Source organism: Leptonotus elevatus, chromosome 17, assembly GCF_054856555.1.
Source record: "Leptonotus elevatus isolate MCC_2025b chromosome 17, RoL_Lele_1.0, whole genome shotgun sequence".
NCBI classification, from domain to species: domain Eukaryota; kingdom Metazoa; phylum Chordata; class Actinopteri; order Syngnathiformes; family Syngnathidae; genus Leptonotus; species Leptonotus elevatus.
The window spans coordinates 6,527,277-6,549,853 of NC_141255.1; the positions used below are offsets into that span (position 1 = coordinate 6,527,277).

The 22,577-nt window shown below is 43.9% G+C and overlaps 6 protein-coding genes and 1 long non-coding RNA gene across 14 annotated transcripts in view; 2 read left to right on the forward strand and 5 right to left on the reverse strand.

Moving 5' to 3' along the window:
- Positions 1-4,457, reverse strand: part of chd3 (chromodomain helicase DNA binding protein 3) — a 34,967-nt gene extending 30,510 nt beyond the window's left edge. The window contains exons 1-8 of one of the 6 annotated variants that reach the window (XM_086059750.1): positions 4,004-4,457; positions 3,201-3,395; positions 1,836-1,963; positions 1,573-1,761; positions 1,350-1,477; positions 991-1,241; positions 570-908; positions 335-510 (exon numbers count right to left, since the gene is read on the reverse strand). In XM_086059750.1, coding sequence (XP_085915876.1) covers positions 335-510; positions 570-908; positions 991-1,241; positions 1,350-1,477; positions 1,573-1,761; positions 1,836-1,963; positions 3,201-3,369 — 1,380 coding nt within the window. In that variant the 5' untranslated portion in view covers positions 3,370-3,395; positions 4,004-4,457. Of the gene's footprint in view, positions 1-334; positions 511-569; positions 909-990; positions 1,242-1,349; positions 1,478-1,572; positions 1,762-1,835; positions 1,964-3,200; positions 3,471-3,583; positions 3,601-4,003 lie in introns of those variants that run through there. The other 5 variants (XM_086059751.1, XM_086059754.1, XM_086059753.1 and 2 more) reach the window with 5 other exon arrangements.
- A 711-nt stretch (positions 4,458-5,168) lies between these two features.
- Positions 5,169-6,853, forward strand: naa38 (N-alpha-acetyltransferase 38, NatC auxiliary subunit). Its single transcript, XM_086059759.1, has 3 exons — positions 5,169-5,234; positions 5,701-5,872; positions 5,963-6,853. The coding sequence occupies exons 1-3, from the start codon at positions 5,199-5,201 to the stop codon at positions 6,085-6,087; spliced, it is 333 nt and encodes a 110-aa protein (XP_085915885.1). The 5' UTR covers positions 5,169-5,198; the 3' UTR covers positions 6,088-6,853.
- dnajc3b (DnaJ (Hsp40) homolog, subfamily C, member 3b) lies at positions 6,523-10,683 on the reverse strand. Of its 2 annotated transcripts, XM_086059757.1 has the most exons (12): positions 10,300-10,680; positions 10,121-10,231; positions 9,790-9,914; positions 9,629-9,703; positions 9,398-9,541; positions 9,129-9,310; positions 8,936-9,055; positions 8,759-8,864; positions 8,391-8,511; positions 8,171-8,303; positions 7,817-7,965; positions 6,523-7,463 (listed from the first exon to the last, which is right to left on the reverse strand). In XM_086059757.1, exons 1-12 carry the CDS (start codon positions 10,382-10,384, stop codon positions 7,318-7,320), a joined length of 1,497 nt encoding a protein of 498 aa, XP_085915883.1. In that variant the 5' UTR covers positions 10,385-10,680; the 3' UTR covers positions 6,523-7,317. The 2 variants fall into 2 exon arrangements, with proteins under 2 accessions (XP_085915883.1, XP_085915882.1); XM_086059756.1 differs by having other exon boundaries at positions 9,398-9,703; positions 10,300-10,683.
- A 109-nt stretch (positions 10,684-10,792) lies between these two features.
- On the forward strand, positions 10,793-13,115 carry LOC147159514 (uncharacterized). The gene is made up of 3 exons (XR_015090573.1): positions 10,793-10,831; positions 11,438-11,540; positions 12,637-13,115. It is a non-coding gene; the product is annotated as an uncharacterized LOC147159514 (long non-coding RNA).
- cldn15a (claudin 15a) lies at positions 11,003-14,731 on the reverse strand. Its single transcript, XM_086060080.1, has 5 exons — positions 12,897-14,731; positions 12,655-12,819; positions 11,588-11,669; positions 11,411-11,518; positions 11,003-11,333 (listed from the first exon to the last, which is right to left on the reverse strand). The coding sequence occupies exons 1-5, from the start codon at positions 13,111-13,113 to the stop codon at positions 11,237-11,239; spliced, it is 669 nt and encodes a 222-aa protein (XP_085916206.1). The 5' UTR covers positions 13,114-14,731; the 3' UTR covers positions 11,003-11,236.
- Positions 14,732-14,895: 164 nt separating this feature from the next.
- fis1 (fission, mitochondrial 1) lies at positions 14,896-16,428 on the reverse strand. Its single transcript, XM_086060081.1, has 5 exons — positions 16,355-16,428; positions 15,695-15,827; positions 15,539-15,615; positions 15,321-15,426; positions 14,896-15,248 (listed from the first exon to the last, which is right to left on the reverse strand). Exons 1-5 carry the CDS (start codon positions 16,397-16,399, stop codon positions 15,145-15,147), a joined length of 465 nt encoding a protein of 154 aa, XP_085916207.1. The 5' UTR covers positions 16,400-16,428; the 3' UTR covers positions 14,896-15,144.
- A 136-nt stretch (positions 16,429-16,564) lies between these two features.
- taf6l (TAF6-like RNA polymerase II, p300/CBP-associated factor (PCAF)-associated factor) lies at positions 16,565-22,440 on the reverse strand. 2 transcript variants are annotated; one of them, XM_086058141.1, is made up of 12 exons: positions 22,157-22,440; positions 21,252-21,424; positions 20,851-20,937; positions 20,635-20,785; positions 20,198-20,248; positions 20,044-20,138; positions 19,909-19,983; positions 19,618-19,838; positions 19,381-19,513; positions 19,093-19,221; positions 17,911-18,398; positions 16,565-17,196 (listed from the first exon to the last, which is right to left on the reverse strand). In XM_086058141.1, exons 2-12 carry the CDS (start codon positions 21,396-21,398, stop codon positions 16,857-16,859), a joined length of 1,917 nt encoding a protein of 638 aa, XP_085914267.1. In that variant the 5' UTR covers positions 21,399-21,424; positions 22,157-22,440; the 3' UTR covers positions 16,565-16,856. The 2 variants fall into 2 exon arrangements, with proteins under 2 accessions (XP_085914267.1, XP_085914268.1); XM_086058142.1 differs by lacking the exon at positions 22,157-22,440 and adding an exon at positions 21,641-22,139.
- Between the last annotated feature and the right edge of the window lie 137 nt (positions 22,441-22,577).

Below are 22,577 nucleotides of genomic sequence, written 5' to 3' on the forward strand. Positions count from 1 at the left end.
GCATTATTATTACATTTATTACTGCTAAATTTTGACGTGGACGTGTCAGCTGCTTTGTGACCGGAATTTCGTTTAATTTTTGTCTGGAAAAAAAAAAGTTCAGCGACAAAATTATCATTGTTCAAAATAATAATGATAATAATAATAATAATCAGCTGGAGTTTTGCACGCCGATATAATCTTACTTTCTCATGAAACAGTAAATGCTGTTCAGTAGGGATGGAGAGGAAGTTAATGACACGCATGGCTAACAGATCAGATATTTTCCTGCCAGATATCAGCCTAAAAAAAAATCCGTGTCGGTCGGGCCCTACGCCAAACGTGTCGGACTCACGCAGTGAGGGCAACTCCACTTGCCCTCAGGAGCCTTTTCCAACTCGGGCTCCAGGCACACCAGGTGGTACGCTCGCGGGCACGTGTCGCAAAGAATGATCTCGCCGCCCTGCTGACACACCTCGCAGTAGTCCTGATGGTCCGTCTCGTAGCCGTCGCCTTCCTCATCACCTGGGACTGGAAGGTTACGCAAATGAAACGGCGTTCCAATCCCGCTGCCGGCAAGCCACGCTTACTTTTCTTCTTCTTCTTGGCCGGCCGCCCGCGCTTGTTCTTCTTGACGCGACCGGAGCTGTCGGAGCGAACCGAGGAGCTGTGGACGCTGGAGTCCTCCTGCTCCGATTCGTCCTCGTCCACGTCGTCGCTCTGACGGAGACACGCGAGGTTAGCTGACCCGCAACCGTCACCCTGTGCGGACGTCGCGCTCGTACTCACGGAGCAGCTCTTCTTTCTCTTCGCGCACACTGGGGAAAGTTTAAGACGAATGGACGCCATCTTTTTCGCCTTGGCTGCAGCCAAGGCCTTTTTCTTGTCAGGGACTCGAGGATTTTTACTGCGCTTTTTGTAACCTGGGCCTGCGCAACCAAAACTCAACATTATTAGCATATGTAACTTTATATCTATGAGAACAAGGGGGAAACAGCACCCAAGACTGACCTTTGCCTTCTTTCGTCTTGGCCTTCCGGATGGGTGGCGGCTGCGGCGGCGTAGGCACAGGTGCAGGCGAGGCGGTCGCCGCGGAGACCTGCTCGGCGACAGCGATGGCGGCGGCGGCCGCAGCCGCAGCCACGGCGGCGGCGGCGTTGCCTTTGAAGGGGTTGTTGAAACTGAACTCCCTCCACTTGGCCCCCAAGATGGTCATCATCTTGGACATCGGGATCTTGGGGTTCTTCTTAGCGATCATGGGTCTACCAGAAGGAGACATTGGAATATGAATTTGTCACGAAATCAAGAAAGCAGGTGGTCAGGAGAGTCTCAAAACCCGATGCAGGGTCGTCGTTTTTCAAGATTTCCACCTCATAAATTGACTGAAGGCCTTGTAGTTGGTAAGCTCCCTGTAGTCTTCCTCGGTGAAGGTATGATCAACATCCTCCAGACCCCATTCCTTTGCCAGCTGGGCTGAGGTCTTCTGCTCCACAGGCTGCTGTGAAGCAACCAGCGGTCAGGTTAGTGCAACCATCAAAACCAGAACTTACTTGTATACTATAATAGTTACTGTACATGTGCATTTTACTTTACCCTTGTGGACTCCTCTTGACTGCTGTCTCGGTCCTCGTCATCTTTTTTCTTCCTCTTGGTTTTCTTCTCTTTCTTTTCTTTGTGTTTTTTCCTCTTCTTCTTCTGACCAGAGCCATAGCCGCTGGCGACGCTGTCTGAGTGGTCGCCGAAGTCTCTGTCCCGCGCCGAGTCCCGCTCTACATCGCTGTCCTGAGTAGACGATAAAGCGGTGAGGAGCAGCTGATGAGATCAAGCACAGTCAAAAGAGACGCGGTCCGACGTACAATCTTCTTGCGCTTTTTCACCCTCGGGGGTTTCCCCTCTTTGACCTTCTTCTTGGCGTCCTTCTTTTTCTTTGGACGTCCTTTCTTTTTACACGGGACCTCTCTGTCAGATGTGTCCGCCTCTTCGTCTGTGGAGGAAGACAATCATTAGAAACCGTAGGATCCACTTGAAATAATGACTTACAACAAACGCCCGTTTCGTGGGAACATCTTCAACGGTCATCCATTTGCTCGTCGCTGACTGGACATTTTTGAGTCTCCAATGAACCGAACATGCATGTTTTTCAAATGCAATGCCAGAAGAAAACTCACACAAGCACGGGGAAAACAAAACAAACTCCACTCATGAAGGCTAGAGCAGAGATTCAAACCCTGAGCCACAGACATGCACTTGTCCACAGTTCTGCCTGAAAACAGTTGTTCATATATACTGTGTCTTGATCAGATTAACCCTAAAGGACTGAGTGAGGCTTCTTTTATTTATTTATTTATTTATTTGTGGACAAAAATGCTTGCTAGTAATATTCCTAAAAAATAAGCAAAATAACCTGGAGCAAAGCACTAGAACCTGCAAACTAACCCTGGCTAAAGTAATGAAGCTAATTCGAAACAAAAGTCTGATAACAAGCGTTGACTGTGTGTACCTCCACCTCTTCAAGCTCCCTTGCTTTCCGTGTGAGAACGCCGCCAACGGCACGCTGAGGGGCGGCCGCCGCGCTCACTCGAGCTCGAGGACTCGAAGGCCCCGCCGGTGGAGAGCCGCGACGCAACGGGGGGGCAGGGGGGGCTCGAAATTCAGGCCGTGGAGGTCGCGAGGGGGTGAAGGACCTCACCGTGAGAGCTCATTTATCAGTTTAGCACGGCGGCGGGTTCGAGTCTGGCTCATTCGAATACATCTTTGTTGTTGTAAACATTAGAAAGCCGCGACTTTGCCCGCCTTTCACTTTCACCCCCAGAAACTTCTAGAACTATCAGAATTATACTCTTGAGGTAAAGAAGTGTTATATATTATAAATAAACACGTTGGGAAGTCAGCCATGAAACATCAGCAGTCCCTTTATGAGAGACAATTGTGTGTCGATTTAACCCGAATGCGTTTGAACGCATCACGAAAAATGTCCTGGTATGCTGTCATTCCTGTGACACGCGTGTCACGGAGTGGGGTGGGGGGTGAGGAAGATGACACTTTGGCCGTGGACACAAACTTCCCGAGCAGACCGATCTTATTTAGTGCGCATCACGGTGCTTAAAACGTCTTTTCCCTCCAGCTGGAAAAACGTACAGCATTTGCAATGCAGCTGCAAGGACCAGGCGTCCAAACGTTGGTTTAAAAGTGTTGTTTTCATCCGGGACGCCTTCACGTACCTGGGGCGGCTGCAGTTTGCCGAAGCGCTGCGGGCGAGTTGATGTCGCTTCTCGCGTCTAATAAGTCTCTGCCGTCCGCGTCTCCGTCGTCTTCTTCTTCAAAATCTCCTCCCTCGGAATGAAACGCCGTGCCCTCGTCTTCCTCACAGGCCCGCGGAGGATAGGACATGATAGTCCTCTCATCGGGATCCCGTCCTTGTGCGCAACAAAAACAAAAAAACAAAAATTATCGTGCTGTTTATTTAATATTCAAATCGGGGGGAAAGTGAGGGGGGGGGGGCATTTTACACTAGGCAGAGAGCAACAAAGATGGCCGCCCTCTTATATTTATTTTTTAACAACCCCCCCCCCTTCACCCCCCAATAAGAAAAAAATCCCCTTACATAAAAAATGGCTGACTATATTATTTCAGCCCCCCCCCCCCGCCTTTTTCCACCCTGTGAGCCCCCTCCCTCCTCAAAAAGCCCCACATTGTTACAGCAAAAAAGGGGGGGGGGGTGGGGGCGGTGCATGCTATCATATTGTTATTACTTGTTTGTGTCCACCCCCCTCCCGGACTGAGACTATTCCCCACCCCTTCACCCTCTTATCTTCAGACTTGTAGTGTCACTTTCTGCATTGCAGAGCAAATCTATCAAGCATGGCCCCCACCAGTGTATAAAAAAATGATTTGTGTGTGGGTGTGTGTGTGTGTGTGTGTGTTGGGAAAGGATCTAGAGAGAGAGAGAGAGAGAGAGAGAGAGAGAGAAAGGGGGGGGGGTTGCAAAGAAAAAAAAATCTGCCGCAGCCATACCCAGACTTACATCAGATTGTATTGCTTAAAAAATTAACCGCTTGTGGTGAGGTTGGAAGTCAGTGAACGGATGTGACGGTAATTGATTAAATGCTAATATGCTAACGGTTGATTGGGAAGATAGCAGCCTGACGAGAGAAAGAAAGGAAGAAAGAAAGAAAGGAATAAATAAAGAAAGGAAGGAAAGAAGGAAGGAACGAAGGAAGGAGAGGGGATGTTCGAAAGGAGAGACAATAAATGACTGAAGTTAGGAAGGACATAAGGAAGGAAGCAATATGTAGCCTATGGAATAAAGGAATCAAAGTAATAAGGAAGGAGTGAAGAAAGGATGGTTGAATGAAGAAGAGGTAGAAATGAAGGAATCAGCGTCTAGGAAGGACTGGGGGTGAATAATGGCAGGAAGAAAGGAGGAAAGGGGGGAAATGTATGAAGGAGGTCTGGTTGGAAGGAAAGAAGTCAGGTGAGCAAGGAAGCAAAAAAGAGAAGAGGGGAAACAAGCAAGGAAAGAAAGAAAACATAGAAAACATAGAAAGAGGGATAAAGAGGTGAATAGCAGGTACAAGGGCGGAGGAACGAAGAATATAGCAAGAAAGAAATGATGCATAAAAGGAAGGAAGGGAAGATGGCAGAAAATATGAAGGAAAGGGACTGAATGAAGGAATAAAGAAAGGATGCCGACAGGAAGCAAGGCGGAAGAAAGAATGATAAGGGAACAAGGATGTATGAAAGAAAGCAGTGTGGAAGAATGAAGAAGGAAAGGGGGATAGGATGTATACAGAAAGGATGAAAGGAAGGGAATGTGAAGACTAAGAGTATGAATAAATGGGAGGAAGAATCCAAGTAGGGGTAATAAAAAGATGAATGAAAGAAGGATGGGATGAAGTTTGGAAGGAATATAGAGGAAAAAATAAAAAGAGGAAGGGAGGAATGAAGAAAGGAAGGAGAGAATGAAAGAAGGTAGGAGGCTCACTATGAAAGATATTCACATTTTTTTAAATGTAATCAGTAAATCAAAGTTATACAATAACGTTTTTAATAATAATACTGTACAGTAAATAAAAGTAAAGAAACGTGTTTCGGAGTGGGAAACAGCCACTTTGCAATGCGCGTAATGACCACTAAAGGTCGCTGTTTGTCAAGTGTTGCGTAAAAATGTCTGTGTGACAAATACTTCCGGCGGGAAACCACAGAAGAAGAATGCACAAATGGCAACAATCGAGAAAAACGGACCGTCTACTCATGTATGTTTACTTTGATGACTATTTACGCTCTTATTGTCTATGTTATTAAGTTTAGAATTTGGCGTTTGAATCCGAATACGTGTGTCTTTTTCCCGAAAAGCGACACTCGAGCGTTTAGCAAATCTGTCGCTAACGAGTTAGCGGTCAGGTGATTCAATGAAGATTCAAATGAATGAACGGACATTTTAGCATTAATATTAATCAGATTGTATGTTAATGTAAATTTTAAAGATCAGTTTGCCAAGGAGACACCTTAAATAAAACATAGCATACTTAACGCGAGTAACTTCATGCTAAGTGATTAAAATAATAACTCATCACTTATAAGTATCACCATAATAGCCAATAAAATACGGAAATTGGTCAAATTTTAATTATTAATTTAATTATTTAATAGTTTAAAACAACTGAGCGGTATTTAAATGCACAGTATTGTTTGTTTTTTAAAGTACTTTTTTGTACTTAGGAACGTGACTTGTCGTCATCGTCCCAGGCGAGGCAGAAACTCCAGGGCCTCTTGAACAAGAACATGAGGATCCGCATGACTGACGGCCGGACCTTGGTGGGCCTTTTCCTCTGCACGGACCGAGACTGTAACATAATCCTCGGGTCGGCTCAGGAGTTCCTCAAATCCAAAGGTGAGCACGGAGCAATGCTCGAAGCAATGGTGGCAGGCAGTTTATTAATTTTCATGTTTTTTTTAATAATTTTTTTTATCTTCTTTTAAGACACTTTCTCCCAGGGGGAACCCCGAGTTCTGGGCCTGGCCATGATCCCGGGTCACCATGTGGTGTCCATCGAGGCCGAAGCGGACATTCTGGACGACACGCAACCTTATGGCGTGAACCACTAGGAAATTAATGGACTAAGATTGGACTTGTGCTTTTGTTTTTTTTATACCGTGTGTACACCATGATGGATCAACTATATATTGTGATAATGATAATGGTGTGCTGCAGTGGCAGTGAGAGCCGGTCGCCCAGTAACCAGAAGGTCCCCTGTTCGATTCCCGCTCTCTCCAAGTCACGTGTCGTCGTGTCCCTGAGCAAGATACTTCAACACGCATTGCCTCTAGTGCTACTCAGACTGGTGTATAGTTGGTGCAAATGTTTGGTGGTGGTCGGAGGGGCCGTATTATTGGCACACACTGGCAGCCACGCTTTCAGTCCGCCTGGCCCAGGGGCAGCTGTGGCTACTTGCGTAGTTTACCGCCACCAGTGTGTGATCGCAAGAATAATGTATCCATTGTAAAGCATCTTTGTGTGTCCAGAAAAAGGGAGTCTCAAAGTTCAGGGGGGAAAACAAATCCCAGAAGTTTAATACATGGAGCTTTTATTCTCTGAGTCAAAAACTCCAGTTATCCCGGTAAGAAGAATTGTCTGGTCTTTTATACTGCCCTGCGATTGGTTGGCAAATAGTTCAGGGCATGTCCCGCCTTTGCACAGTAGCCATCAAGGATAAGCTCCAACTTGATTTTTTTATGTATGACACGCATCAGTAACATTTTAGTTTTTTGGATCATTTTAATGCAGTTGAGCTCTGCATTAGCTTTACAACAGAAAATGCAAGAAACACAAAAACAAACTTAATAAATAACATGTTATCTTCCATAAATTACAGTGTAAATAGTGTGTGTGTGTTTTTTTTTTTTTAAAGAATTAAGTACAGTGCTACCTTAGCAGCTTTCCAAGTACATCCACCAAGCATCCTGTGTCTCACTGTACTTTGAAGCGTCAGTCATATTCCTAAGACACTTTCGGCTTGGCAATAGTTGCAGTTTTAGAGCCTTTGTTCGCAAAACGGTGCTTTTGACAACAAAAGTGCAGATTTTGAAATTATGAAATAGAAACACTTGTCTTGTCTCTCAGCATTGTCCATTTTGGACTTAATGCATTTGATGATTTCAGTCTTTGAGCAAAATGGTTAAAAATAATAATAATAATAATAATAATGGCACATGAACCAAGTAAAAAAAAAAAAAAAAACAGTGGCAAAACGAAGTGAACTTTGCAGTTTTAAGTCTGTCAGCCATTTTTGCTCCGAACTGAAAAGTCCTCACTGTGACGCTGCGCGGAGTCGTCCTCTACTGGAACTTGAAGTGGAAGCTTCCTCCCGACTCAAAGGGGTTGAAGGGAAAAGGCCAGGCGTGGCCATTGTGTCCGCCGCCCTGCTGCTGCTGGTTTTCTGGATCCAACGGATCCTCACCTGCGTCAAACTTCTGTCTCATTTCTGAAAATATGAGGGAAAATAACTTGAATTACTTATACAAATAGTCAAGTCTGAAGAAGGAGGCGGTTAATAATAAACTGCTATAAATAGCTCAAAATGAATTTAATTCAGCTCAACTTAATCATGTGAATCTGCCGTAATTGAATAATTAATTCCATTTAACTCTTTAAATTGATAATGGATGGATGGATGATTTAGCTCAACTCTGCTTAACCTGTTATTTAGGCTAGTATGCTAACACCTACAAGTCAAAACTGACGTAACAATCACGTGTGGAATTATTATAACTATTTTTTTAAGTGCAGCAGCTCATATAGTTCTCGAAGCAGTGTCTCATTAACAGGTTTCCTGACCTGGATCGGTGAGCACTTCCTTAGCCGACGCGATGTCGATGAACTTCTTCTCCGCCTCCTTCTTCTCGGCCTCTGATTGGAAGTTGTCAGGGTGCCACTGCTGCGCCAACTTCCTGTACGCCTTTATGATCTCCTGCTTGTTGGCCGTCCTGAAAAGAGCACTCAAAAAAGTCAACGACCCAAGTGCAAAGAACAATACATTATCAATACAGCTATAAATCTGATACTGCTTTTTGTAATAAATGTATTGCTTGGAATTTTTTTTTTTTTTTTTTTTTTTTTTTTTAAAGGTTTTGTTGTAAACAAAAAGGAACAAATGCAAATACAAATGCTTTGTGTGTGCCAAGGCAGTACCGGCTCACTCCGAGTATCTTGTAGTAGTCTCTCTTTCGGGAGATCTTCAGCAGCTTCCGAGCTCGCTCAAGCCCTTCTCGGATGTCGTTGCTGTCGCCATCAAACTCCTGCGCCTCCTGGTAGTCCTCCACGGCTGCGGCGGTGGCAGTGAGGGTACACCAGAATGAATTGACAGCGCCACCATGTGGAGGGGAGCTTGTAGCTCAGAGGCGGGGCCTACCTTTCTCATAATCCTGGTGGAGGATGAAGGCCTCGGCGCGGTCGCGCAGGATCTTGGCGTTGCGAGGGTCCCTCTGATGCGCCTCCGAACACACGTCGATGGCCTCCGTGGTTGACTTGACCTGGAAATGGCCACGTGCATATTCAGGGTGCTTTGCAATCTGTATGTTGTTTATAATTATTTACATAATGTAGAATTGTCACTCCAAGACACCAGTACGAGATGATCTCAAATCTCGAGTAGTCACCGATACCACTATGTTTTTGATACAAAAAATTTCCAATTACATAATTTTAAAGAATGACCTATACATCCAAATACAGCATTTTTTTCTTCTTATTATTCCATATTGCAAAACAGTGTCTCACCTTGACGAGACAGAAGCAGATCCTCTCCTTGGCCAGGTTGGTGTAGTACGGCACGTGTGGCTCCGCCATCATCACGCCCTCGTATTTCTCAATGGCGTCACGGTACCTAGAGTTTAGTCAAATTAAAACTAGAGGCTCAGAGCACAGCGGCGCGGCGCCCCATCCGTCATACCCCACCTTTCCACCTGGACGAGCTCCTCGGCCGAGTCCAGCTGCTTGCTGAGCTTCTTCGCTTGCTTATAGTGGCCCAGGCAATCCTTGTCGTCCTGGTCTAGCTTCAAACACTCTCGGACTTGGCTGCGCACAAAGCGAGAGGAGTGTGAGGGGGTTGGACGGTAGAAGAGGGAACAGTGCGGAGGTCTCGACTCACTTAAGAGACTCGTGGTGCTCCCCCAGGCTGTAATGCAGCAGGCTGAGCTTGAGGAAAGCGGCGCGGTTGTCGCTGCGCAGCCGGGTGGCGGGCGCCAGGTCCTGGATGGCCTTCTGCGGGTCCCCGGTGCGAAGGTAGCAGTCGGCGCGAAGCTCCCGCATCTCGGGATCCCACGGTGAGATCTAAATGGGGGGGGGGGGGGGGGGGGGTTTGAATTATCCTAACAAATAAACGCTCAAGCCTAATCCAGGACCCCGTTTTTAGGGTACCTCAATAACTCGCTCCAGCAGTGAGACGGCGCCGCCGTAGTTGCCCCGGTGGTATTCTGCCCGGGCATCCTCCTGCAGCTCTTCCAGGTCTTCGGCTCTTGCCAGCTGCTCCTGTGCGTCCGCATGCTCTGGAGACGGCCGGAGCTGTGAAACACAAAACAAAATTGCGCAATCACTTCTTTTTGAGCCAGGAAAAACTTTGTAAGACGATAAGAGGTTAGTTGTGCTCACCACTGCTTCAAAGTCGTCACGGGCCTCTTGTGCATTGCCTTGTTTTAGAAGGATGTTCCCCCTCTGGAGCCGAGCCTGGGAAAGCACAGGACACAAGAGAAGGACGTAATGTGACGCAAAGAGAGCGGACGTGTGATTTTTTAAAATGTTTTATATCTCACAGCGAGGAAGTCAGGCTTGAGTTGAATGGCCCTGGTCAGATCGGGGAGGGCCGATCGGGACTTGCCCATGGCCAGGAACACGGCGGCGCGTTTGTAGTATGTCAGGTAGTTTTTCGAATCCAGCTCTGGACACACCAAGATATTCATTACTTCAAGTCTCACATTTGACACTTCAACAATTTCACAGCATTTCACATTAGCTCCAGCTGAAATGTAACAAATTCACCTCAAATTCAGCATTCCTCAGCCGATTTCAACAATTCCAAATGTTCACATTTCGACATTTTTCGAAGACTCTTGCTTTGGACATGAGTGATTATGGCGAGCTTACCCACAGCAGAGTGGTAATGGGATAAGGCTTCAGCCAGCTGACCGGCTGCCAAAAGTTTACGGCCCATCTCCAAATGATGTTCGATCTCGCCGCGAGTCGCACCCAAGACCCCTGGAACATAACGCGGTGGTCTTTTAAAACAATTCAACTAGTTGACACGGCGACGTGTATCGCCTTACCGTTCAGATGTAGATCCAGGATGACACAGATCAGGGACAAGGAGCACAAGACCCCGCTAAATCCAGTCAGGCGTCCCCAGTCCATAACTGCGATGGTTTATTAATCAACAAAACACGAAGTCGACGCCATTCTGCAGCTAAACAGCTCTTTTCGTCGGAGGTAACAGCTAGCCGTGCAGTGTATTTACTGTCTTTACTGTCTGTGCTAAAGTTCCGTGTGGAAAACAACGCTCAGCAAAATGACCCCCCCTCAATGAAACATGGCGCTTTTAACGCAACACTCCACATAAAAGAAAAACTTGAAATAGAATTACAATTTTTTGCGTTTTTTAGTTGCGCCAATAACGAAAATACCTCATACATACAACAGTAAATTATATTTTTTGTTTTATTTGGATGACCACGCCCTTTACGTGGACATCACGACATGATTGGTCCACGCGTCAGCACATCCGCATCCGGTTGGAGACGCGGCCTCTTCTCATTGGGCAACAGCGGCACACCGCGTTCACGCTCAAAATAACAACAAAAGGTATGTTTCACTAAAGAAATTGGAATTTACGGAGAAATTCAATCGCTTTTAAAATTATAATTGTACTTCAAAATGTTAAACATTCCCAAGATTCCTTGCCTCTTTCCATTTGTTGGTAAAACAGTTTTATTTGTTGATTTCTCAAATGATAAAATGACTCAAAACCCCAAATCAGTTTTCAACATGTACAATACATTTATTGTGCATAATTGTAAAAAACATTTTTTTGAATGTACAAAACACACAAATCGAGAATCAAATGAAGAGATTGCTACTACATAGTACATGCGAATATTTGACATAAATAACATTACAGAAAATTGAGTACAAAATGTGACAACAAAACAATGTATTATTCCACTAGAAATCGTAATCATTTTATGAGTATAAAAAGATAGATTCCATTCAAACGTACGCATTTCGGCCATAAGTGCTGGCAGCTACACTCCTGGTCCGAGCCGTTCCAGAATAAACAGTACCCCTGCTTTGATGAGGCAAAGGGCTGCGGAATTCATTAATAAACACATCAAAATGAAATCAAACAACTTTTTAGGTTTGAGGCGGGACAGCGTCACTTACTACTTCTCCTCCGAACCCATCCTGCAGGAGCACATGAGACACGCCCCCCCGGCTATGGCGAGCACGCCCGAGCACCACCCGATGTACAGCCCCTCCCCGATTTCGTACCTGTGACGACATACACACGAAGGTAAGGGTACGCAACGTTGCTTCCAGAACGTGCCGCATTATCCGTACCTTGTACCGGGAAAGAACGGGTCGAAAAATTCCTGGGTGATGTTGAAGGCGTACCATGACACTGCCACCATTGTGCACAAACCTATTAAAATTAATCATCAGAAACCTATTTGAAAGTAAATAACAGAAGCAGCTCAACAAATGTACCTCCTAGAATTCACCGCTTCCCCTCAGATTCTATTTTTAGTTTGCAGCAGTTTGAGCAATTTCTCAGCACAAGAGACGACACGACAATGTCACCATTGTGCGCAAATCTAATTTTTTTTAAATTAATCATTAAGGAGAAAGCGACAGCCAAACAAGTCCAAAGTCTGAATGGAAGAATTGATTTTTATAAGTCGTAAAACGCATCTTTTATTATCTTTAAGGTGTTTTATAGCAGCTGTGCTCGATGATGCCGTTTTTTTTCTTTTTTCTCACCGCTCACCTTGAAGCAGTGATTCCCGACCACAGATCACTGCGTGAAATAATCAAATCTCGCAAAATTGGTGCAAAAATAATTTACTCCAAAATGTATCTTTGTTCATCTAGCTATAGCATTTGCCATTCATTTAACAACTTCAGTCATAGCATACTCACAAGTAAGAAACTCTGTTATAAGTGAAGCATTTTAACACACACACACACACAAAAATAATAATTGCAAGTATAAATTGCAGCTCTCATTTCCCACAAGTGAGGGGGCATCACAGGCTGTAAATCCATAAAAACATAACAAAACAAAAAAGGGATATATTGGGGGCGCGACTGATTAAGCCCAATAAAGTGGGGGCTTAGGACGGAGCCTTGCCATGATACGATACCACGCCATCTCAAACCATTACTGATTATTAATTAATTTCAAATAGGCACCCAGGCTCCATGAGCTTGTACCTCTGGACAAACTAATGATTTTCTTTTTTGGGTTAAAACAACTCCAGGAATAGAGTGTGCGGGTGGTTGTACGCATGGTGAGCAGCGAGCGAAGTTGGGACGGAGAGGGTCATGCCCATCAGCATTTTATAAATAAACATGAACCAATAAATTTTTTGTGCACTATATATTTTCAGAGGTGGCACTCCACTTACCTTGAAGGATAAAAAGCATGCCGGCGGCGCCCGCGATCCGGCCCTTGAGCACGTAGTTGTCGCCGCCCGCCTTGGAGCACTGCACGCCCACCAGCGCCGCCAACAGGCCGAAGGCGCCCATCGCCACCGACGTGATCATGAGGGCGCGGGACGCCTGGATGTAACCTTGGAGGACGGTAACAACATAAGGATATCCAGTATTAAAAAATATAAATAAATGAAAAATAGTGGGTCCGACTTACCGTTCAAAGCGAGCAGGGACGGAAACTCCCGGCAGTTGTGGACCCCAGTGGAGTCGGTGGCGCAGGACATCCAGAGGTTCTCGTAGATGGTGGACGTGGTGATGACGTTGCCGTCCACCGTGGACGTCTTCCAGTAGCGGTTGGGCAGCGCCACCCCGACCATCACCCAGCCGAGGAAGCCCAGAAACAACGCCACCACTTCCACAATCGGATCCATGATTGAACCCCTACCACCCCGCCCACCCTCAAGGTCCAAAAGCGGCGAGCTGGAAGCGACGTCCGGACGTCGGGAAGGCGAATCAAAGCATTGGCTGCGATGGCTTGGGAGTAGAAGAATGAGCGCTCGCCAAATATGAACGCTCGCCAAAGACGTGGATTTTTATCACCTGCTTTCTCCGCCCACTTCAACACACACTCACACGCATATCTGCTACCACTTAACACCCCCGAAACGCAACAGGTGTTTATCGGCTCACGCAAAGTCCAATGGTCACACGAGCTCTCCACTATGTCCTTAAAAAAAGAACAAATTTAATGAATCAAAGTAAATAAAGCATTTTTTTTTTGAAAGAGGAAATGCATCCAGTTTCATTGAACCTGAGTATATTTAACATGTGAATATGCATTATTAAAATCAAATATGTATTATTTATTTTGTATTTTATCAATGAAAAATTGTATTATTTCCATTTCTAAGACTTGTTTAAATAAATAATAAATTTAAAATGATTCATAATCTTAATTCAATGAATGGCGTGTGATATGATTCAAGGACAGCACATTATAAAAGCGTCGATACAACCCGACACGGCAGTTTCTCATATTTTTGGAATAATTCTCAACTCAACTGGATGATTTCATGCTATTTTCTTAACACTATCGGATTTTTGAAAATGACACACGTTCAAGTTAGGTTGCCTTGCACTTGTCTGTCTCCCTTGTACAAACGTGAGTTACTAGATTCGTCTGCGGTGTCATTGACCACAAATCAAATAAAGGCATAAAGCAAAAGCAGTAGACATTGCTTTGCAAACAACTCGAGCCATAAATATTTACAAGGACGCACTTGACAAGTTTTACATGATCAACACGCCACACTTAGATGACGCCAATAAATAGATCCTCGGTTATTGTGTTATTTTAGCAGCAACCAAGACAGGCTAGAGGTCTGCTTGTGTTTTTGTCGGAACGGTGTCACCTTGGTGAACTGTCCGTGCCCTCTCCCCCCGCTATCAGCCAGCTAATTAATCGTGACACACAAACATAGAAGACATGTTGGGTAAGCGGAGACCTTTGTGATGGATTTTTTTCCCACTCCCTCAATTTAAGGAGAGTGCAGGGAAGAGGAAACAAATGGAGGATTAAATATTGGAGGTAAATATTGCAAAACTTCGAGTATGACAAACAGCGCCTTAAAACATCTAAAATAATTTAACTTGAAAAAATGGTTATTGCAATATATATATTTTAAATATATATATATATTTTAAAATATGATACAGAAAAAAGCGGAATGGAATTTTCATAAATTAGAACTAATTTACCAGATAAAAAAATAAATCTCGTTTTCAAAATATCTAGAAAATAGCCTATGTAAATAACTGTCAGTTTTTCCAGACACCCTCACATTAAATATGATTTAATGTGCTTAAAAAAAAATACAAATAAATAATAATCATCACAGCAAATTGCTCGTTTTTCACTTGGGAGTTTCGGTGCTGCTGTCAGGTGAGTTAATGATTAGCACACCACGAGGCTGATAACGCACACCACACACACACACACACACACAAACGACGGTGTCGTAAAACAACGTTGACAAATTTGATTTCACCTTTGGGGGTCAAGATCATTCATTAGAAGGCCAGCCAACTAGGCCAAGTTGTGTGTGTGTGTGTTTTTTTTTTATGTCAGCACTCAAACGTTAAGATCTTAATGTTCTCAGCAGCAACTTCCTGTGAAGTTGGCGCTGCCGATAAAGATGGAATTGTTTGATGACTCATGTCAACATTTTTCTTTTTACTTTTTTTAATATTGACAGTCGGGGGGAAACAAGCTGTTACAGAACATTCCCTTTTCAAAAGATCAGCATGAAAACAAATTGGATGATAAATAAAAGCTGTAGTTTGATGCTTTGTTTGTTATGTACAGATGGCAGCTGGCGATGAATAGCCAATGTCAATGCAAAAGAGAATATATCAATGAATGTGGTAGTCCAGCAAAAAATAAAATAAAATAAATGCTCCGGTTAAAATTTGGGGCCACGCTTGGCCACCGCCAGGCCGATGAGCCCGGCTAACCCGGCCACGCCCAGACCGATTCCCCCTACGATCGCCATGCCGACCAAGCCATCTAAAAAAAACAGGATGGGATCAGGAACTTCACTCACTTTCATCCACTCAAACTCACACTTGTTAATTTTACCTTTTTTCAAAGCCTTGTCAATGAGCCCCTGCAACTCCAGGGCCTGTTTGTTGCCGGGCTCGTTCTTTAGGAGGATGCGAATGTACTTCAGAGCTTCTTCGTACTCCTGCCAGACGCACACAATGGCATTTATGCCGTCGGCTACTTTGGTTCACTCATATATATATTGATGTCCATAGTCCAAAAGAATAAGCGTGAAATGTGGTTGGGCTTGTCACCTTCAGTCTATAGTTGGCCACAGCAAGGTAGAAGTAGAAGTGACGCGTGTCATCCTTTGAGGCTTTCTCGACAAGTTCTTTAGGAAAACAACATACAAAATGTGAAAGGAATTGGGAGGAAACAAAAAAAAGAACACGTGGGCTGACAACACTCACCCTCCAACAACGCAATTCCTTTCTTGATGTCGTCAGTGTATTTGCTCCTGATCAGACACCAGGCGTATTCAAACTTGGTATCGTTGGAAACGGCTCCCTTTGCCAGCTCATTGTTGTATTTCTTCTCAAATTTCTACAAAAACAGCACAGCTAAATTTGAGCATGTTTCATACTTGAACAAAATATGCAGTGTCAAGCTAAAAAAATTACAGTATCAAAATATGCAGTCAAGCTAAAAAAATTACAGTATGTTTTACAGAGTCAAAAACGCCATTAAATGGCTAATAGGAAAGTAGTAATTGTTATATATTTTTTAAATACATTTTTGGGAAATCAAATAGTCTTAACTTTAAAAGGTTACGCTGTAAAATTGTGATATTTAGGGTTACAATATAAATATAGGCAATTATAAACTTTTTGGGGGGTTGGGAGTCTAGTTTAAAGACTTATGTCGTTAACATTAGCATGACAACCAAAGGTTTCAAAGGAGCGTTAGCATTAGCTACCTATGTGACGATACAAATTATTCACCGTGAATTAAAACTATTCGCTTATGTCATGGTGGATGGGGTGTTGCACGTACATCTGTTGGTCGGACTGCGAGCTGTCGAACGACGTGAAGAGGAAAAAAAGCGTATTTAGAACACAAGGGAAACTTACTAGCAGGTCTTCGGGAGCCACAACGTCGCTCAACACAGCCTCCATGTTTGCGGAAATAGAACGCGGCACTGGGAAGCAATGATCACGCCTATTTTGAATACGTCAATCGTGACGTCACGACGAAGCTAAAATGGAAAAATATTTCTCATTTACTAAACGCAAATACAAATGAAAAATAAAATTAAATGTCTTGAAAAAAACACACACACACGCAGTTTATATTTTTTAATTACTACTTGTAAAATACGTATCATTGCTCAACACCACAGGATTGAACATGTACTATTGTCAAAAAAGAACACAAGAAACAACTGAGTTTGTTAACAAAAATAAATGGACCTGCTTTGTGAAAATCCACTTGAAAATGTCCGTCAAAGTCAACATTACTTTGTATCATTAAAAAAAAAAATGGACCTGCTTTGTGAAAATCCACTTGAAAATGTCCGTCAAAGTCATAAAAATAAAAATAAAAAAGGAGCTTGACTAAATATGGGGTCCTGCGCTAAAGAGGAAGATGAAGGGAATAGTGGGAGTGTGCCCAACGGCGGACAGGTTTTCCCACCCGACCAATGACGGGCAGTTTGTGGGCGTAGGCGCGAGGCGGGACGGCGGCTGGAGTCGTAGTATTGGCAAAGGTCGTCTGGAAAGGCCGGCGGCCCCGGCAACTGCGGCCCATCTGTCTCCCACCGATGAGGAAGGAGAAGACGAGGGGTCCCGTCTGAGGGGAGGTGAAGCGAGCTTTGGGGAAAACGTCACGAGGCGGACCCACCTGCTTTTGGCCCGAGCGAGACGTGGACGATCGGGAGCGCTGAACGGATGAAGACGTGGAACGAGCCACAGCCCTGGTTAGGGGGAAGTGGGAAACATACTTGAGTTTTTGGTTTAAACTTTTTTATTTTTTACAAATAAAACTCCAAATTAAAAAAAATCTTAATAAAGTGTAACATTCAAATTCACTTACAATTCATAATAAAAACAACTGTGGGATAAAAAAAATAAAAAAATCTACATACAAAAATTACAACTTAAAATTGTGTTATTTCTGTTAACATTAATGTATTTACAATTTGAAATGCAAAAAAACATAATTAAAGTTACATTAAATTTAAACTTTATTTTGAATAAAGTGGTTTAACAAGTGTAAAACCTGTATCTTGAAACAAAAACATTTAAATAAAAAAAACATGTAATTGAACTCATGACATATTTTCAAGAGTGTGATATCTTGTAATATTTAAATTTCACTACAATTTTAAATGAACTGAACTTTGTTACATTTGAAAATAGCATGGTATCAATTTTTTTTAATTTAATTGTATTTTCTATTTACGATTTTTTTTCAAATAAGAGTGATATACTGAAATATAGAAGAAATTTGACAAACTTTAATAGAAATATTATAAATAAAAAGTGTTGTCTTGCAACATTGAAATTTCATAATTTTTAATGTCAAAATAAGATTAGAATATGCCGTGAGCATCCCCAAAAATCTGCAGCAGCTTGCAAAAGTACCCCCACCAACCCCAGGCCGCCTTACGTAATTTTGTTCATTGTACCTTCCGGATCCAGTAGCGGCCAGGCTGGGCGGGGGTGGGTCGGTCCGAGGACTCCCATCCTGCCTGGGACTAATATTGAGGTTGGCCGTGAGCTGGGGCATCTTCCGGGCAGTGTCGTGATTGGTGGCAGGCCCGGGGGGTTCTTTCCTGGCCTCTCCGGGCTGCACTGGGTCGCCACCGAACCCGGGCCCGGTGCTGAAGCGCACGGCCAGGCTGTCCCCGAAGAAGGAGTAGAGTTCACTGTACATGGCGGGGAGCGGGACGGGGGTCCAGTCCTCCCACGGGCACCCGGCGCCGCCCGTCTGAAGGTGGCTGGCAATGCCTAGGGCGGCCTCAGACAGAGGTTCCGGTGGCGGGCTGAGACCGGGCGAGCTCACCCTGTACCCCAAAACGCCCGGTGCAGAGCCAGAATGGGCACCGGGGCCTCCGTCTGCTGCCGGCTGGGACAGAGAGAGCGCCTTCATCTTTAGCAAGCGCTCTACTGCCACCTACAGGACAACACAAACATTTTATGTGGCGTTTTATGGCTTTGTTGCACCCACTGATCTGAATATTTGATTGGATAACCAATAGGCCAAAACCTTTGAAGCCACGAGGCCGCCATATTGCTCCTCCCAAAAAACATTTCTCAGCATATAATCCTATACATTTACAGTATCGAAATTGGAGAACATTTGAGACAGCACTTAGTAGAGACAGTAGAGATTTATGATGATTTAAATTTGTTAAACATAAACAAGAGGACTTGAGACATTTTACAACTTGCCTTAATTACATGTATAAATGATATGCTTAATGATGTCTACAGAAGGAAATTGTATATTTTTTAATTGAAAAATTATAACTATAATTCAACAGAAGATGCCAAATCTATTATTGGGGTCTAATGAACTGAGCAATAAAAGAAAAAGAGGGTTTCAAAGCAGCACATACAGTCCACCTGTTAATTTTTTTTTTCACTTGTTAAAAAATAATGACCACCCCGACCCTATACTAACTGCCTATGAGCTGTATATGTATAATCTGTACGTATACCGTATAGTTTATACAGTAGTCTGCTCGCGAGATGGGAGGAGCAAGATGGCCGCCCTGTGACTTCAATGCCCGTGTATGGGCTATCGGCTATCCAGTCATATATTCAGATCAGTGGTTGCACCAAATTATGGATCGTTTAGGACTAACCAAGATGGCGCCGTAGACCTTGTGTCCATCTGCTTTGACCTGAGCGTTAGATACCGAGTAGTCATCCAGCACAGCCTGCAGGTTGGCCCAGTACGCAGAAAGATGCGGGAACAGAACTCTTTCAACGGCCTGAAGGGAAGGGAAGTCGGTAGTTAGTCAATTATTTATTGACAAAATATTCAAATGTGAACCAATTTTAGAAAAATACAGTAAAATTAAAGACACAAATGTAGGATTCTTAATCATGTAAAATGCTGAGATTAAAAAACTGACTGTGGTGGAACATACTTTCCATCCCAACGCATGGAGGCCCACCACAGCGCCGTAGTGGGAGCACAGCGGTCTGACAGGATCCGACAGAACCTTCTGAAGAGACAACAGAATCTGGTGGTACAGCCCACTCACCAGATCGCCATGAATCCTGGAACCAAATCAGCACGACGACACGTTTTCAGAACAGTTACCAAAGTTCAGTGGTTCTCAGTTCGTGCTATCATGTAAGTGGTCCCTTGGCCCCTCACCCACCAGAGGATGTGACTGAGGAGCAGGGCAGCGTAGTCCCTCAGGGTCCAGTGGTCGTTGAGCGGGTTGATGGAGGCCGCCAAGGGCTCCAGAATGCAGTACATGACGCTGGAGACAAGGCTGCGCACGTACGAACCCAGGTACAAGTAAGGGTTCTGGACCAGACTCTTCACCATGTGCAGGAGCCTGTTGAGCTGCTCCAGGTCGTGGCTCACTGACTTCACCTACAAGAAAATAAATTAATTAACGAATACAATATGCACAAGCTTGGCTAATGGCCTTTACCGGGCTTACCCCACTGATGACATAAACAAAGTACGGAAGCAAGGCAGCAATCTTGGAGTTGGACTGCAGGTCCAGGAGAGCTACCTGAAAGAAGGGCAGAGATTAATTGGAGCTCGTAGCGTCCGAGCGGAGCGCGGGGTGCACCTTCATGAGGTGGGGGTCGTCTCCCAGGATGGCCCGCGTGATCTGCTGGTAGTACTTCAACAGGTCCTCCGACAGGGACTGGACCGCTGACGGAACTTTTAGAACACGGCTGTTAGTTGCGGTGTCCGCCGTTCTGGTCGCCGAGGAGTCTTACCTGTTCCTTGGGGTTCTACGTTCCCTTTCCCGTCCAGGTATGACACGCTCACTGCCAAAACAACAAATGGGACTTTTAAGGGCTCTCAAAAACAGGCTCTGCTTATAGTGAACCCCCGTTTATCACAGGGAATATTCAAACAACAATTTCATTAAAGTCCATTAGCTTAATGCTAACAAAACTAGCATCACTATCCCAATAGTGATGATGCACGAACTATTTAATTGTTCTATGTAATTTTCGTATTTTAATAGAAGACTAATACTGTAGGGATTTTTCTTATATTTTAGTTTTTGTTCTTGTTTTTTTGGAGGTGGGTTTGAACGGCATAATGTCATTAAGGGCTGAAAACCAAACTCAAAGTATTCCATCCCAGTCGTGTTACCAGCAGCCACTCAGAGCAACAGGAAAAAACAATAGAAAGAAGACCACTGTACCTCGAACCATGGTCTCCGCACAACCTTTGGGAATGTTGGTGGCCAGGGCCAACTCGACCAAGTTGACGTCACGTTCCTCGGTGAAGAAAAGCTCCCCTTCTTTCACCGAGCGGAAAGGAAGTGCATCTTGGGACCCGTAACCACAGATGGCCTTGTGAAGGTTCATTTAAAAGGTCAATGTGAGCAATACATACCTACACGTATATCAATATATACCTCTACATTGCTCCAGCGCAGAGCTCTGTTAAAGTCTTCCACTGTCAGCTTCCTTCTCTTAGCATGTCTCATGAAATGAGAGCTGCCCTGTTGTGTGTCACACACAAACACACACCATCAGTATTTGCATAGGCAGTGTTCATCACTGTCATAATTGAAAAGGTTAGGAGTCACTTATAAGAAAAGCGGAATGTGTTCATGTTGCAATTTGTGTTGATGTTAAACGTTACAGTAGCTTACAATAATAATGTATTTATTAGGAAAAATGCCTCAGAATTTCCACATATGTGTGTGTCCAAATACGTGTTTATGTTTAAAGCATGTGGCAGGGGCAAAACTATATATGGTCTGTGTATCATGGCTTTGGGTCTGATTGGCATATCCCGCGCATATTTGCTAACCTGCGTCGCCTCCCTCAGCCGGTAGCATACGTCCTCAGCCAGCAGACCTGCGACATCGTCGCCGAGCTCCACACCGGCGCTCTCGGCCATGAGCTTGATGGACTCACGCGACACTTCGGCGAAGCGCCGCTCCTCTCGCTCCGCCATCTGCTTCACTTCTTAGCATGCAGCAGCTGAACATGAGATAAGCGGGGTGAAAAGGGCACAAAAATAATAGACAAATTAGCAAGGAAAATGCTATTTATTTACATTGTAATTTGTTTTTTTTTATTCTGCACATAACTGTTTTATTTAAAAAATATACTAAAAATGTTGGTGTTGTTAGAATGAATAAATGGATTTATATAATATACATACATATTAAATATAAAATACCGACAGATAATTACCTCAAAATATATAAATTATATCGGAAGGTTATCTCCTTAACTTCCACAAACAACGCTGGTTAAAGCTTAGCTCCTCACCCATTGTGATTTTTTTCAAGGTTTAACATACTTTGTATCTTGATCTGAACGGTCTTTAAGCTATGCTATGCAAAAATAAATGACTTTATATGGCAATAAGTTAAAAGGCGGTGTTAAATACGAATCATATTCTGTTCATGTCTCCCAAAGTGAATACACGTCAAGCTTAACCGTGAAACATGTCAAATCATACCCCGAATTAACCAAAAAACACATGGCATATGACTCAAATTTTAAAAAGTGTAGTTTGTCGACTACGTGTCCCTGTTATGAACATTTCTTCCTGAAATGTAACATTCCTCCAACGGAGTTTGGTGGACGATATTTAGCTAACGCCAGAAAGCTAGCTGAAAACCAACCGACAGCACTAAACTGTAACAGCTCACTTTCAGCATTTTCGATAATGCAAGTTATTCACAATTCTACATTTCTACTTACTTTACAATACGCATTTAAATCGAGGGGGAATAATTCACGTGGAAGGTTTTCTTGGACGTTGACGTTGCAAGACTGAGTAGCATCTGCCATAACAGGGTCAAGTTCGCAATTGAACAGGAAGAAAATAAACCTAATCCGGTTTCAAAATTTGACAATTATCTCACGATTCTAGGCGTTTTTCTACCAGTTTCCCCCCTCATTTTCCTATTTAAAACAAAACAGAATACCGTCCACCAAAACTAAGTTTGAGGGAAAGTGTGTTTTGTGAGAATGTCAAAGCAAGAGGCGCGACATCCGGTTACGTTGAAACGTCATTCCGAATCCGTACTACTGTAGAGTAGTTCGACTTCCTACAACACGAATTGAACAACAAAAGGACTGCACTTAAACAGCGTCGGGTCCAGTTTTGTTTCAAAATTTG

Excerpts from the sequence above, each read along its gene's own strand:
- naa38 (XM_086059759.1), top strand. The coding sequence starts at position 5,199 with ATGGCAACAATCGAGAAAAACGGACCGTCTACTCAT. Across the intron at positions 5,235-5,700 it reads AAAACGGACCGTCTACTCAT|GAACGTGACTTGTCGTCATC; the intron begins GTATGTTTACTT and ends TTTTGTACTTAG. Across the intron at positions 5,873-5,962 it reads GGAGTTCCTCAAATCCAAAG|ACACTTTCTCCCAGGGGGAA; the intron begins GTGAGCACGGAG and ends TCTTCTTTTAAG.
- cldn15a (XM_086060080.1), bottom strand. The coding sequence starts at position 13,113 with ATGGATCCGATTGTGGAAGTGGTGGCGTTGTTTCTGGGCTTCCTCGGC. Across the intron at positions 11,670-12,654 it reads CATGCTTTTTATCCTTCAAG|GTTTGTGCACAATGGTGGCA; the intron begins GTAAGTGGAGTG and ends TAATTTTAATAG. Across the intron at positions 11,519-11,587 it reads CCGTTCTTTCCCGGTACAAG|GTACGAAATCGGGGAGGGGC; the intron begins GTACGGATAATG and ends ATGTCGTCACAG.
- fis1 (XM_086060081.1), bottom strand. The coding sequence starts at position 16,399 with ATGGAGGCTGTGTTGAGCGACGTTGTGGCTCCCGAAGACCTGCTA. Across the intron at positions 15,828-16,354 it reads TGGCTCCCGAAGACCTGCTA|AAATTTGAGAAGAAATACAA; the intron begins GTAAGTTTCCCT and ends CTGTTTTTGTAG. Across the intron at positions 15,249-15,320 it reads TGACAAGGCTTTGAAAAAAG|ATGGCTTGGTCGGCATGGCG; the intron begins GTAAAATTAACA and ends TGTTTTTTTTAG.
- dnajc3b (XM_086059756.1), bottom strand. The coding sequence starts at position 10,384 with ATGGACTGGGGACGCCTGACTGGATTTAGCGGGGTCTTGTGCTCCTTG. Across the intron at positions 9,915-10,120 it reads CCATTACCACTCTGCTGTGG|AGCTGGATTCGAAAAACTAC; the intron begins GTAAGCTCGCCA and ends TGGTGTGTCCAG. Across the intron at positions 8,512-8,758 it reads TCTGCTTCTGTCTCGTCAAG|GTCAAGTCAACCACGGAGGC; the intron begins GTGAGACACTGT and ends GGCCATTTCCAG.
- taf6l (XM_086058141.1), bottom strand. The coding sequence starts at position 21,398 with ATGGCGGAGCGAGAGGAGCGGCGCTTCGCCGAAGTGTCGCGTGAGTCC. Across the intron at positions 20,249-20,634 it reads TGCGGAGACCATGGTTCGAG|TGAGCGTGTCATACCTGGAC; the intron begins GTACAGTGGTCT and ends TTGTTTTGGCAG. Across the intron at positions 19,514-19,617 it reads CTCCTCAGTCACATCCTCTG|GATTCATGGCGATCTGGTGA; the intron begins GTGGGTGAGGGG and ends ATTTGGTTCCAG.